The sequence below is a fragment of the Pteronotus mesoamericanus genome, unplaced genomic scaffold, assembly GCF_021234165.1.
Source record: "Pteronotus mesoamericanus isolate MK-2021 breed Mesoamerican mustached bat unplaced genomic scaffold, CSHL_Meso_final contig_90, whole genome shotgun sequence".
Classification (NCBI taxonomy): Eukaryota; Metazoa; Chordata; class Mammalia; order Chiroptera; family Mormoopidae; genus Pteronotus; species Pteronotus mesoamericanus.
In genome coordinates this window covers 16,268,578-16,283,427 of record NW_026555277.1, presented here as the reverse complement: position 1 = coordinate 16,283,427, position 14,850 = coordinate 16,268,578, and the positions used below count along the sequence as shown (strand labels likewise).

Sequence of the window (14,850 nt, the reverse complement as noted above, 5' to 3'; positions counted from 1 at the left end):
TTTGAAAGTGTGTGATTTATTTTAGAAGGAGAGCTTAATGTTTAACATTTTCAACCTATTTCTCCCCTAAGTTGTAAAGAATACCGGAATGCCTTAGAGGAGTTGTCCAAGGTGACCCTGCGGAGCAGTGTGGAAGAAGGGCCTTTAACAAGCAGGTGAGCTGTGACCAAGGGGAATCTATTTTAATTTAGCTGTGTCATCATTTTCTAAATTCTCGTACTCCCGTTTTATCCCTGTGAAAGTTTCTAGGATACACATGTATTTTAGCTAATAATTGCTAGAACGAAATTCAAGTATGGCAAGAAATCTTAAACTGTTTCTTTGAATATCATTTTCTGATAATTGCCATAAAAATTCAGTGTATATTGCAGGTTTAAACTTCAAACATTTTTAAATACTGTTTTATTTAAAAAATAGTAACTTGTGACATTAGTAAGAAATTGTCTTTTTAACCTAAAATATTTGTGAACTTGCCATAGTAACTAAAGATCCTAATAGTTAAAACAGAAAATAAAACCGCCAAAACCATAGTCAGAGGTTCATTATTTTGGCTCTTACTGAAATAGGTTTTTCAACTTTACTAATGTGGTAAGATTGTATCTGAGTTACATATTATGAGGACTAGCATGAGAAATATGAAATTGGTATTTTCTGTAATTGTTTAACTTGTAGGTGCTAATGGACTTGGGGAAAATACTAAAACTTGCGCTTTTGTATATTTTCCCATACACGCGTATACTTATAACATTTTGCTTTTGTTTTCTTAAGTCTCTTAGACATTACAAGACTTTTATTCCATGTTCTAACCTGTGTTTATGTAAATTATGAATCAGATTTATGATATTGTGGGTGAGGTGGGAGAGGAATAGATTAATGAATCACAGTACGTGGTATGTTCTGCCTGATTAGCATAAAACTGACTTTTCTTCCTTTTTTCATTTCAGTACTTCTGACAGCAGGCCAAAGAGCAGCAGCCCGGTGCGGGTACCCGAGAACAGCGGAGGCTGCCCGGTCCGCGCTGCAGAAGCCGAGCCACAGCCATGTAAGATTACAGACGGGAGAGTGGTTATTACTACTGTCCTGTGTCATTGTGGTTTGAAGAAGAAAACAAATAAGAAATGTCATCTGGCAAGGATTTCTTTCTTCTGGTCTTTGAAATATAATAGGGATTTAAAATTTGTTATAGATCCTATTTATACGTATTTTGCTTTTCTTTGATTTTTAAGGCTATTGACTTGGGAACTCCTAGAAACCCACAGGTCTGTGCAAAAGCAGGAAGGGTCTGCCTTCCTGGCTAGAGCTTTCAGTTTCAAGTGCATTACCTAAGGACTATGACAGCAACTTTTTGGTTATTCTTTTTAATGTTATTGGCCTTGTGGAAAGAACTTCTTATGCATTATTTCCTTTAATCCACACAATAACCACGTAAGAGTTATTTAACATTTCAGAAAGAAAGTTTAAAATTAAATTAATCAATTTGCTCAAGATTATACAGCTAGTGGAGAACTGGGACTTAAACTTGGGTCTTTGTCAGTTAGGTTTGTATCCACTACAAGGAACAGAAAACTCATGGCTATTGAGCCTTAAACAAATGACAGTTTATTTTTCTAAAATGATGTCTGCAGGTGAGCAGTTGTTGGCAGTAGTTCAGCGACTCAGCATTGTCATGACAACATAGGGGTAGTTTTTCTATGATTCTCTTAAGTTTTTCTCATGGTCAAAAATGTTCCACTTAATGTCTGCACTTGAGGCAGAAAGAAGGGAGCTATAAGCCGCAGGGGTAGCCTTTTATTAGGAAAGAAAAGACTTCCCCCTTCAGTCTCATTAGTTAGAACTGAGTCTCATGGCCACACCTCCCTGCAGAGGTGGCTGGGAAAGTGGTGAGCATCATCCTGATAGGCTTATTCAAATCAGGATTTATTTCCTGGGGCTGTACACGTGGCTGCCTCTCCCCACCAAGCCCCCTTGAGTTGGAGTTCAGTTAGCAAGAAACAAGGTGGGATTAGATACTAAGGAGGCCATACTGGTTTCTAACACCCTAAGTAAGCACTTTATGATTAACATTTAATAAGGATTTTGTTAGATTGTAAATGTCCAGGATTGAAATTGTATATATTGAGCTCATAGATTAGACATGGATCATATGTATTAAGCTCAAAAGTAAGAATAAAAGTATAGAGCAAGCTTTAATAGTATTTTTGGCCATCCTATACTACTTACTTTCTGAAAAATGTTAAAAACAAAACCTTATATTTTGCTGTATTAAAATATAAGAACACAAATGATAGAAAGATGTAATATTTGACTTTGAATTCTCATAGCTTATAATGTTGTTTTGTATTAATTTAATTGTAATACTATAAGAATTCAGCCATAACTTAATTTTGTTGCTTAAGATACTATGACTACCTTGGAAAGGTATTTTTCAAAGGTTTTATATAGAATTTCTCACATTTTAATGTATCGCTATCTGCTAATTGTTCTTTTTCTAGTTAATAACAGTCCTTGACTGCCCCCACCAAACCCATAACAACTGTGGATTAATAATCTGCAAATGAAAATATCAGTGTTATTAATATTACTTTTAGAAATGGTTACTGCAAATAAAGGAATGAGTTGAAAATTTTAATTTTTTCACCTGTAGTGACCTGTACTTAACTACGTTGCCTCTTATTTTTAGCCAAAAAGCCTTCTGGAATGCTGTCCTTCTTCCGAGGGACAGCGGGGAAAAGCCCGGATCTCTCGTCCCAGAAGAGAGAGACCTTGCGCGGAGCAGATAGTGCCTACTACCAGGTCGGCCAGACGGGCAAGGAGGGCACGGAGAATCAAGGCATTGAGCCTCCAGGTGTGTCAGGGGCCGGCTCTGCTTACTCTAGGCTTTGATTTACTTGTTTTAGTTGCTGATGTTCCTCGGAGCCTTAAGCAGATCGTTCTGCTGCGGACACCAGGGCGCTGGCTCTCTCCTCACACGTGCTCAGTGTGGTGGAGCGGGCAGGGCGGCGCTGGGGGGCCCAGCTGGTGTCAGGTGTCATTGCCATCCCTCACTGTGTGGTAGCGTCGAAACCCTTCATTTCTGTACCTGTCAAGTGGCCAAAGCAATGTCTTCGAGGTTTACTAAGGACTCGGTGGCGTTCCACATGTAAGACATCTGTTTCACGTGTAACTCATAGTATATTCACGTGCTTTTCTTCCACTACCCCCTCAGATGTCTCCTTTCTTTTCTAGTCCCTGTAAGGTTGAGGCTATTGATGTCCACCTTAATTTTGATGTTTAAAAATAAATATGTCTACCCAGTGTATTTGAGTATAGGGCTAGACCAGGAGTCAGCAAACTGTGCTGACCTGCTTTTGTAAACGGGGTTGCCTTGGATCACGGACTCACCCATTCACTTACTTACTGTCTGGCTGCTTTCCTGTATATATTGGCAAATTCAGTAATTGTGACTGAGTAAAATACTTAATACCTGGCCCAAATGGATTGGCAGCCTCTGCGTTAGATCATGAATTAGTACTTTATTTAAAAAATGGCAACTGCATGATCAATTTTCATTAGTACTTAAGGTACCTGTTTTGTATTCTGTGGCCGCTATGGGGCTATGATTGTCGGAGGGCACTGGTGCTTTGAAAATTTTAAAATGTGAAACGTAGAGGATGACTTGTTCTAGATATTAAAAAGCATCCCAAACCTACAGTAATTAGAGTGGACCTGGCAGTAGGCTTGCCAGACAAATCAGTCAAATATAAAACAAAAGTAGCTCCAAAGTGGACACTAGTGTATTTTATCTGTTATATAAATGTCTTAGCGTATGATAAAGAAAGCATCACAAACTCTTGGGGAAGCGTTATTCCCCACGTGGGGGAAATTGGCCGTAAACCCTGAGGCTCTGGAAAGTCTGGACGTGAGAGCTGAGTTAGTATATCACTATCCTATGAATCCCTGAAATATAAGACAAATTATTCTTCAACCTAAATTCCTGATTTTTTAATTTAAAAACTGATCTTTCAGAAAGCCCACACATTTTTATTCTAATAGTTTACACTGTTTAATCGCACATCTAATGCGTGCTCGGTGGGGACCGGACTAGGATAATGAGGGGACATGTTAGCATCTATTGTTATGTTGGGGGAAGAAGAACAGGCAGAAATGAAATGGTAACTATATAAAACTTTGTCTTTACTAATGATATTTAACCTTTTAGATGAAGTAGATGGAGGAGATACACAAAAGAAACAACTCACAAATCCTCATGTGGAGCTTCGTAAGTATGAGATGAAATATTGTTGGTTTGGGGACGGGCAATAATTGAGCAAACTCTATTATTAGAGGTTTCTAGCTACATACCAGATAAATATCCTGTTTCTTGAAATGAGTATTAATTCTGTATGCTGATGTAGTTTTATTTAATCTAGATTTAGTTCATAAAATATACATTATTCATTTATTTAAAAAGTTAATTTGTACATTTAATTGCAGTTACAATTTAACCTGTAAATTCTAGTTTGGTTTAATTTCCAATGTTTTGATAATAACTTACTGTGTAATCTAGAGCCACAGGGTCTTGACAAGGCTTCTAGAATTGGTGCGTATGTATGTTGATGCTAAAGATTTATCATCCAGAATTTTATATACAGTAAAATTTAAGATGTAAAGATTGGTAAAGGTACAATGATGAAAATACAGTACCCAGTATGAAATGAGAAACAAGCCTTACATTATGTCTGATTTTTCTGTTAATATGTAAGTGTGGTCACCAGGTGCTCTCCAACCCTCCATAAAAATCACTTCAACGAAGTCTTGATAAACAGGGATGTAGAAGACTTAACATGAAAAATGCCGTCATGGAGAAAGTTAGATGGTTGTATTTGGTGACGGTGTAGAGCTGAGCAAGAGGGAAAAGAGATTTGATGCATAAAAGCTTCTTTTTTTTTTTTTTTTTTAACACTCCTGTTTACAGAATTTTCTGATGCTAATGCCAAGTTTTATTGTCGGCTCTACTATGCGGGAGAGTTTCATAAGATGCGGGAAGTGATTTTGGGCAGCAGTGAAGAAGATTTCATTCGATCCCTTTCCCATTCGTCGCCCTGGCAGGCCCGCGGAGGCAAATCAGGAGCTGCCTTCTATGCTACTGAAGGTGAGTCTGAATCCTCTACCACTGTCTTGTGCATGACCTGAACTGTGGTAGGATGATACTGTTGGGCAAACAGAATTTTCTGTTAATTACATTTATACTTTATGCTGTGTCATAAACTATGTAAAAGAATATGCATATAGAGGGTGTGTAATTAGAGACAAATATTGATCCAGTTCTTACTAAATTCTTTCTAGTCCTGGATGTCCAAATGTAAATAATAACAGAGAACTTCTAGAAAACTCTAAAGAGTACCTCAGAGCTGATGAGAAAGGTAAAAATAGAAGCATTTAACATAAAAGTAGGAAGGCCAAGTTCACCAAGTTCACTAAGGTTTACAGAACATTGTGACCATTTGCAATTTACATTCCATTCCCCCGTACCCCCTGAGAGCAAAATTATTTGAGATAATTCAGTAGGGTTGTTTGATAAGAACATTTCTATCTATTACTTATTGGATTCCTAACAAAGGAGTTTATAAAATTTTAGTAGTTTTAAAAAGATTAGTTATGGATTTAGGGGTGCTATTTTTGAAAGCAGGGGTCTCTTGACTAGATAAGTCCTCAGAAGCGCTTCCCACCCTTCAATTACTTGACACCTGTGTTCTGATCAGGGTTGTCTCTGAGACATCCGAAAATATGCCTTAAAGACATGAAGTAAGTCAGTCCTTTGGGATCTTTGGAATGAGTTGTTACAGATTACCTCAGTGAGTAATTGCGATTGAATAAACATGTGGAATTTCTGCCTTTTAGATGACAGGTTCATTCTGAAGCAGATGCCTCGCCTGGAAGTCCAGTCCTTCCTTGACTTCGCACCACACTACTTCAATTACATTACAAATGCTGTTCAACAAAAGGTAGAAATCTCTAACCTGGGTCTTTAATTAGAGTTTACTGGGCGTTTTTACATCCTCACATTCAGTCCTGATGAGAGTTTTGTCTGTGGTAAGATGGAAACAGGCCACGACTGGCTCTCTGTTAACGCTACAGAGATGTGAGAGAATGCAGTGATTTCAGGCTCCTTCCTCCCTTTGCCACTGAGGAACCAAGAGATCTCAAGCAAATTGGATTTAATTAGTATATATATGTCAATTAGAAACATTAAGACTGGATGAAAAATGGCTGGCCATTTAGTAATTTGTAATTTTGCTGAGACAGAAATGAGAAATGTGCGTTGAGAAATGAGGGCTGGGGTCCCACAGGCAGGAGAGGAGGCAGTGACCCGGGCTTGTCCAGTTGTCGCCGAGCAGTGACCTCCTGGAAAAAGTGTGAGGGAGTCTTGTGGCCTCATTTATGCTTTATTGCATGTTACTGGGGAAATTCTGTGTCGTGATAAAAGTTGTGGTTTGGAGCAGCTATGGAGGCTTATCCATTGGGAGAATGTTAGGATCTAATATTTTTACTGACGTTGCTGCTTTACTTGCTCCTGAGATTCAAGGGCCTGAGTTTTGCCAAGATTCTCTGACTGTTCATATTATGAGAAAACCATGTTTGGATATTACACGAATAGTCCAGGTATTGCTATTCAATTATAAATAACGCGTTTTGATAAGAGTTTACTTTCCTTTTTTTCTTGATTAGAGGCCTACTGCATTAGCCAAAATTCTTGGAGTTTACAGAATTGGTTACAAGAATTCTCAGAATAACACTGAGAAGAAGTTAGATCTCCTTGTCATGGAAAATCTTTTCTATGGGAGGAAGATGGCACAGGTAAGGATATTGGACTGTGTAAACCATGTAGCTGCTGGACCCCTTTGTACTCTGGCTCCTGAATATAATGAATCAGAGAGTAACATCTTGTTTGATGGTACATGTTAAACTTTGGCTGCTACGCCACATTTAACTTTGGACTTGTTTAACCCTATAGAGAAGAATAAAGAGGAATATTGTGGACTGCTCTTAAAATTTAACATTTCTCACCCTGGCTGGTGTGGCTCAGTAGATTGAATGCAGACCAATGAACCAAAGGGTCACAGTGAACCAAAGGGTCACCGGTTCGATTCCCAGTCAGGGCACATGCCTGGGTTGCTGGCCAGGTCCGCAGTAGGGGGCGCACAAGAGGCAACCGCACATTGATGTTTCTCTCCCTCTCTTTCTCCCTCTTCCCCTCTGTCTAAAAATAAATAAATAATATCTTTTAAAAAATTTAACATCTCCAATATCCTCAAAACACAATTACAGAATTAGAGGACAGACCTGCTTCTACCACCTCAGTCTTGAACAGGCAGAAACCGAGGCCCTCCAGGAATTAAGTACTTTATGACAGTCACACAGATATTTCTAGAACTCAGGTCAATCTACATCCCAGATCAGTACTCTTTGAAGTGCTGGTCCTTGAACTATTCCCAGTCCGGGGTAAGATAAGGAGCTTGTACTGGGATGTAATTCAGTGCAACACTTTCTTCATTGAGAGTGTCTTGCTGTGAGGAAAACAGTTGCTGAACTAAACAGTGCGCTTCTTGATGGAACTGATTTACATTCCAGCACGAGTTCCTTATGTCGTCGTGAGTCAGGAACAACCGACCAGCAGTGATCTGTGAAGTACACTTCAGGTCACACTGGTCTAGTGTCCAAGTCTCCTGACCTTTGCCACCACCCCAGAATCCCTACAGATAGGCTGTTGCTTCTCCATTGCCATAGTAATTGCATGGAGTTTTGGTATCAAGACTTTAAGTTTCCTAAGACTATTTGTATCTGGTTTTTGAGCTGCACTTCAGTCCAGTGATGTATTTTTGGAGTTACTTGTTAATGTTTCTTAAAGTTGATCAAATGGGTCAGTTATTTTGGAAATGTTACAGGTAACTGAGTACTTGGTATTAATTTCATATGACACAATTATATCACATGTATTTTACATATTATACAATTATAATGCATGCATTTAATGACTTACGTTAAGTTTTTAAGTTAAATTTAAAAATGTATATAATGGTAGTGGCTATAGTGAAACTTTTAGCCTTTTTAATTTAATTACATTAATCATCTGTAGCAACTCACATAAATGACCAAATTTTCTTTGTGCCAGGTTTTTGATTTGAAGGGTTCACTTAGGAATAGAAATGTAAAAACCGATACTGGGAAAGAGAGTTGTGATGTAGTCCTGCTGGATGAGAATCTCTTAAAGATGGTTCGAGACAACCCCCTGTACATCCGCTCTCACTCCAAAGCTGTGCTGAGAGCCTCGATCCGCAGCGACGCGCACTTCCTTTCCAGCCACCTCATTATAGATTATTCTTTGCTGGTTGGGCGAGATGACACCAGCAATGAGCTGGTGGTTGGAATTATAGGTAAGTCAGCACACATACCACACTTAGAGCTCATGATTGAGACCAGAGTCGGACCTGAAGATTATAATGACAATCAGGTATACTTACAGTTTATTGAATATTTTCATGAAGTTTCATTGAATAATTTAAAAATAATAGTTTTAAAATTCTCTTATATAAATAGTACCTTCTATTTAGTTTCCTCTAAATAGAAGGTAGTACCTTCTAATGAAAATTTAGTTTCCTCTAAATAAAAGGTACTATTTAGTACCTTCTAATGAAAATTTCCATTTTCATTATCTTTAACAAAAAATACCCGTATTCAAAAATTCACTTACAAATGAAACCCTGGGAGGTAGCCGTGAGGCTAAAATGAATAACATGGGAAAAACCCTCAGGAGAGCAGCTGGTGTGTGGTCAGCTCTCAGTGCATGGTAACTGTTGTAGAAGTAATAGCAATTACTCCTGTCGTTTGCTTATATTTATTAATATAACTTTATTGCCAATACTGCTCCCTGCTACAGATTATATTCGAACATTTACATGGGACAAAAAGCTTGAGATGGTTGTGAAATCAACAGGAATTTTAGGAGGACAAGGTGAGCAGAATTATTGTTTTGTTTGCTCTTTGCACTATTTTCATGTTTTCCTTATCAATTAAAATTTTTTTAAAATGGATACTTTTTTAATTCCCAAAACATAAGCGGCTATCTCTGGTTTTATCATTTCCAAAATGATGGAATAATAAAGGTAGTTTGTTTTTTTAGAGGTATTTGTTTAGATGGGGAAATATTAGGTTTAAATTTGTGTTAAAATGCCAGAGGATCTCAAAATGAAATGTTTAAAAAAAAAAAAAAAAAAGGCCAGAGGTTCTGAATAAGAGGTTATTTTTAACTAACACTTGATATCTTCTAAGTTCTCTGGGCACTGCTAGCCCCTTTGTGCTTATGCTTCTCTCTAGGCAAGAGCTAGTCTTTAAAAACAGAAACTCCTGCCAGGAAGGCCCTGTCCCCTGTGGCTCAGTGAACAACAACTTACCCTTTCGGAAACTGCCCCGGGGCAGGTGTCCTTATGGCAGTTTACATGAAAGAACATAGCCCTCTTGAAGTCAGTTGCCTGATCACTTAGGTAACAGTTTTATTTTCCCTTTTCTCTTTCATAATTTCAGGTAAGATGCCAACTGTGGTCTCTCCAGAGCTGTACAGGTCTCGGTTTTGTGAAGCAATGGACAAGTATTTCCTGATGGTGCCGGACCACTGGACCGGTTTAGGTCTGAACTGCTGAAACGAAGCACTTACCTCAAAATGGGCCAAGAAGAGGGGGCTGGAGAAAAGGGCCAAAAATAAGCTATATTTCAGTTCTTTGTCACATTCAGCACTGTTTGCCAAGGCCCTTCAGTTCTGCTTTTGTGCAGGCAGGCCATCTGCAGCTGAAGGGTGGAAATTCCATGGATTTGCAATTTGGATTTTGACACCTGCAAATTCTCTATCCATAGTTTGGAAAGTTACATGGACATTTTTTTCACTTAAGCAAAAATGTAGACACATTTCAAAGGGCTAAGGACAAATGTGTGGTTAGAGACGAGGAGATGGGGTGAAAGGGCGTCGCCATACTTCCTAACAATCCTGTTAACAAAGCAGTCTCATCGAGTGCGACTCCCTTGGCATCATGGTTGACACATTCACTTAAAAAGTACTTGTAGAGCTGCTGATTTTTGTTGTTGTTGTTGTTGTTGTTGTTGTTGTTGTTTCCTTCTTATGTAACAATGTTGCCTATTAACAGAATTTCTGAAATCTGGAAAAAATTTTGAATCATCTTATTAATGGCCAGTTAAACAGATTGACACAATCTGTTCTTATTTTACAGAAGAATTTGCCATGTTCTGTGTCTTGCCCTGTTTTCCAGGACGTTAAATGGTTTTCAGGTTCTGTCTCTGCTTCTCTGTGCGTGGCAGGAGGCCATGGCCGTTAATGTTAAGCCTTATTTTCTGGAGCAGTTTTTAAGCTTGTTTACGACTTTTGTGTAGTTACTATGTTGAACAGCACTTATCTGTACATGCTATTAATCTAGGTTTTTTCCTCTGACTTTCAGGGGCAACATTAGTAAATGAGTCTGCAATGACTAAGTCCCGAAAGGGAGAATGATTAATGAAGGATTTTTTTTAATGTAAAAACTAAATGAGGACCAACCCAAGAAATTGGGTGAAAGAAGCACTTGATCATTTTGTTGTAGAAAGGAAAAGTGTCTTTTTTCAATATAACCAACTATTTAAGTGACATCGATATAATTAAGAAATTTTTAGGGTGGACATCCCTGTGTCCTAACTTTTTGTGCCAGTTTCTAGGCCAGTTGCAACTATCGAGAAACGTTGAAAGATAAATTATTCTTAGCAAAGGAATTCTTGTTTAACAGAGAAGTTATTTAAAAAGTGATCAGAAGTACTAAACCTAATAATGTAACCCTGAATATTTCCTCAGCTTCTTAGCATCATAAGGATAATTTGGAGAGAGTTCTACTCTTTTCAGGCTTCCTTATACGAAGAAAAAGGAACCAGGATGCATTCCAGTTACAGAGACTATAATACATGAAATGAGAACATTTTGGAAAGTTTGCTTTAGAGAAGGAAAGCATTCATTTGGTGTATGGTGCTTATTAGAAATGTGATTTGTTCTGAATTAGAAACAAGCTGACCAAGGACTTATGACTGATCTAATGATAAGCATTTAAAAAACACCACCACATGGGGTGTGCTTTTTGAAAACACAAAACAACTGGTGATTTTAGTTTTGACATCGAAGACAGGTAAAGAAGTTGTACAGGAGTGAAACGGCGGAACACTAACATCTGTGTCCAGGAACAATGGATTTTGCATCTCATTTTGAATGTGAACAGTGTGAGACTCTGTCTAGTTTTTCTGTCAGGACGCTTTGGGTTATTCCCTGCCCACTCCCCGCACCCTGCCATGGACACTTCTGTAGCAGGTGCCGTCCGCCAGCTGTAATCAGGTTGTTTCTTTGTTTTAGTCTCAATACCATGTGTGTACCTTGGACCCTTCAGTGGAATAGCTTCTGACAATAATTATGTGTCTCATCGATCTTGTTTTCCTTGCCCGTGACTTGAAGAACTATTGTTTTAAAGTACTGCTGCCCCTTAGATAATTCTGTGGCTAAAAAAAAAAATTCCAGTAATATAATCTGAAGCAGTACTTGCTGCCTTCAAACGTGATCTGTCCTTCTAAAACTGTAGTAATGAAGGGGAAGTTTAATTCGTTGCGAGTTGTAGAACCATGTCCCCGGCCCAGGCCGGCACGTGCACCTGCTCTGGTGTGGCCGCCCCCACACGCGAGGTGTTTCCAACACTGCCTTCTGCGCTGGGCTACTCGACTTCCCTTGAATTCCCTTTCCAGGCCTGGATGATATTAATGCTGAAAAGTTAAGAATATAGCAGGAACCTTAATACTTCCTTCCTTAAATATGAATCCTGAAAGTAATAGTAGCACATGAAAACTAGATAAACATGTTGCACTGTATAAAAATCAGTAAGTAATTTGAAGCTTTTTGATGCCATCAAAACTTTAGTAAAAGATAAAAAGGATTTACCTTTTTCTTACCTAAGCCTAAGGAAAATAAGGGTCATAAGCTGTTGCAAACCCTTTTATAGTCTATTAAATATCTTACATTTATAGATACTCAAAATTTCCTATTAAACATCCTGCTTATAATTTTCTCCTTGGTCCATCAGTGAGTGGTTTTCCAGCTTGGCTTTTATTGGACAGTGTAACTTGTAGCGTTCTGTTGGTGGTTGTGGCATCGGATTCTCCTTGGCGTTTGCAGTGGCTCGTATAACACTGCCCAGGGAAGGCATCTATCTGTAGGAAGTCTGCTTAGCTAATAGAGTGGAAACGATTATGAATGAGCCTGTCGGTGAAACTGATCAGGCCATTCATTATTCCTCAAGTGTTAACATATTGACTTACGCAGTATTCAGAGCATCTAGTGCAATGCCTTTTTTTTTGTTTTTGTAACACGGGTGCAGTGTATTATAGAAAACTTAAAATTACAATCATGAGCATTTTATTAATGCTTCTGTGTTAGTTTTGTAAAAAATGTACATTATGTCTTTTGACAGGTTTAATTTTAACTAGAGAAATATTGTAAATCATAATAGCCTCTTTTAACTTAGTATGAAAAATTTAATTAGCAATGTTGATAATACCTGATGTATTATATTGTATATATTGCCTACTTTGGTTCCAGCTGTTTTATATGATTAACATGTTATTTAAGAGAGAAAACTCCTTGACCTTTTAAACACTGTAAATAAAGAAGAATTACAATAAACTGAGAATCAACTTCACTTAGTTTTAAATCTGCTTGAGGAAATTCTCTTGGTGTGCATGACTGACCCCTGGTCCTGGTCCCAGGCTCCTCTGTTCATTCTCTCCCCCTTTGTTTTCTGAGAATTTAAGTTTTTCACTAATAAATAGCCCTTCCTCTTGCATCCCAGACAGGGAGTCTTGAGTTTGTAGGTCCCTTCCACCAGTAAGAAGCTGCCCAGCCTTTCCTGCCGGGAATGCTGAGTTCGCCTTTGCTGCTTCCGTGTAGTCAAAGTTTACCTACTGTGGGTCTAACTGTGGTGTAACTTGGGGCTGTGGGCCCTGCTGCCCAGGTCACGGTGCCTGCGCTCACCCAGCGGGAGGGAGAGCCACTGCGGGGGGCGGGGGGGGGGGGGCGGGGATGGGAGGGGCGGGAGGTGGGGCACTGCCTCGCTGCTCTTACCGCGGAGGAGGAGGCTCAGGCCTGGGTACCGGGCCCTGACTTTGTCCCCACTCCCCTAGAAGTCTCTTGTGTCGGAAATTAATTTCCTACTGAGCTCCTGGAGCAATTCCTAACAAAGCTAAGTTTTTTTAAGACCTCGTTTTAAAAATTGTGGAACAAAACAACAGAATTATTCATTTTAACCGTTTTTTAAGTATAGGGCTCGGTAGTATTAGATACATTCACATTGTGCAAAGCATCTCTAGAACTTCCTCATCTTTGCAAAACAAGCTATTCCCATTAAACAGTCTTCTTCCCCCCTCTCCCCAGCCCACCATTCTCCTTTCTATTGCCATGGATTTGACTATGTTAGATTCTTCATTATAAGTGGAATCATAAATATTTGTCTTTTTGTGATGGGCCTACATTCCTTAGCATAATGTCCTCAAGGTTCATTCATGTAATTTTTCCTTCATTTTTAAGGTTAAATGATACTTTATGTACAGCATTTTAAAAATTCATCATCAGTAGACCTCTGGATTATTTCCACCCCCTGGCTATGAACATGGGAGTGGAAATATATTTTTAAGATCATTTAAAGAAATTATTTTTAGTAAATATATAGAGGTGGGATTGCTGAATCATATGATAGTTTCATTTTCAACCCTTTGAGAAAACGCCACACTGTTTTCCACATTAGTTGTGCTCTTACAATCCCAGCAACAGAGCACAACGGTCCAGTGTCTCCACATCCTCTCCAGCATTCACTGTTTAATGGTAGCCATCCTCATGGATGTGAGGTAGTACCTTGTGGTTTCCATTTGAGTTTCTCTGATGACTGATGCTGTTGAGCATATTTCCAAGTTCTTCTATCTGCAACAAATTAGAATAGACAATAGCATAGGTAGGGAGAGAACTATTAACTTCCATGAGCAAAAACGCCTTGAGGTACCTCTAGGTAGTTTTGACCCTGCACACAGATATCCATTGTCACCTGGCCAGAGCACGCGCCGGAGGGCACAGACCTCTGAGCCAGACTCCCGGAGTTGCCATCTTCACCTTTTAGCTTTTCACCTTCAAAGAGCTGTGTAACATCGAGGTTGTTCAAGAATGCCCAGGTATAACTCATTGTCCTTTACTGCCCGCAAAGCTTGGTAGGTACTTCTATATTCTTCTACATAGAAATGGGTGGGCGCTTCTGCTGCTAGCTTGCTGCTTCATCTAGGAGAAAACCACCTGGCAGCCCCAGCCCCAGCCCCTGATGGTCATCATCTCTGGAGATATCACTTAAAGCACCAAACTGTGACATGACGTCATTACAGAGCTACTCTCCTAGGAGAGCCCAGCTCAAGCTGCTACCAGGAGCACACCCTGGTCTACTAGCAGCGGTTCCTCCAGGAATGTGGTTTGACAGGCCACACCACCATTATAGAGGGGCCCCGTTGAATCTTTTCTATGTTTATCTCTACATGTCCATAGGTAGAGATTACAAGAATTAACTTCAGAGGATTGCTTGTTGCTTCTGTCTTTTGACGTGAACACAATTGTAGGTGACACTGAGTACACTGAATGAGTTGGCTCTGAAAAATCCAAGCTCTTGATTTATTATGGAAAGTAGACTTGCCAGGCCTTACCCCGGAAGCTGCTCCCTGGGACGTTCTGGCTGGCTGTCACAGGAGTGGGATTTTTTTTTCCTTTCT

General features: G+C 39.2%; 1 protein-coding gene across 1 annotated transcript in view; it reads left to right on the top strand.

Moving 5' to 3' along the window:
* PIKFYVE (phosphoinositide kinase, FYVE-type zinc finger containing) overlaps nucleotides 1-10,069 on the top strand; it is a 67,630-nt gene extending 57,561 nt beyond the window's left edge. The window contains exons 33-42 of the mRNA XM_054585743.1: nucleotides 72-155; nucleotides 945-1,042; nucleotides 2,681-2,845; nucleotides 4,199-4,258; nucleotides 4,955-5,131; nucleotides 5,881-5,984; nucleotides 6,709-6,837; nucleotides 8,153-8,414; nucleotides 8,918-8,992; nucleotides 9,562-10,069. Of these exons, the coding sequence (XP_054441718.1) occupies nucleotides 72-155; nucleotides 945-1,042; nucleotides 2,681-2,845; nucleotides 4,199-4,258; nucleotides 4,955-5,131; nucleotides 5,881-5,984; nucleotides 6,709-6,837; nucleotides 8,153-8,414; nucleotides 8,918-8,992; nucleotides 9,562-9,677 (1,270 nt within the window). The 3' untranslated portion in view covers nucleotides 9,678-10,069. The remainder of the gene's footprint in view (nucleotides 1-71; nucleotides 156-944; nucleotides 1,043-2,680; nucleotides 2,846-4,198; nucleotides 4,259-4,954; nucleotides 5,132-5,880; nucleotides 5,985-6,708; nucleotides 6,838-8,152; nucleotides 8,415-8,917; nucleotides 8,993-9,561) is intronic.
* The last annotated feature ends 4,781 nt before the right edge of the window (nucleotides 10,070-14,850 follow it).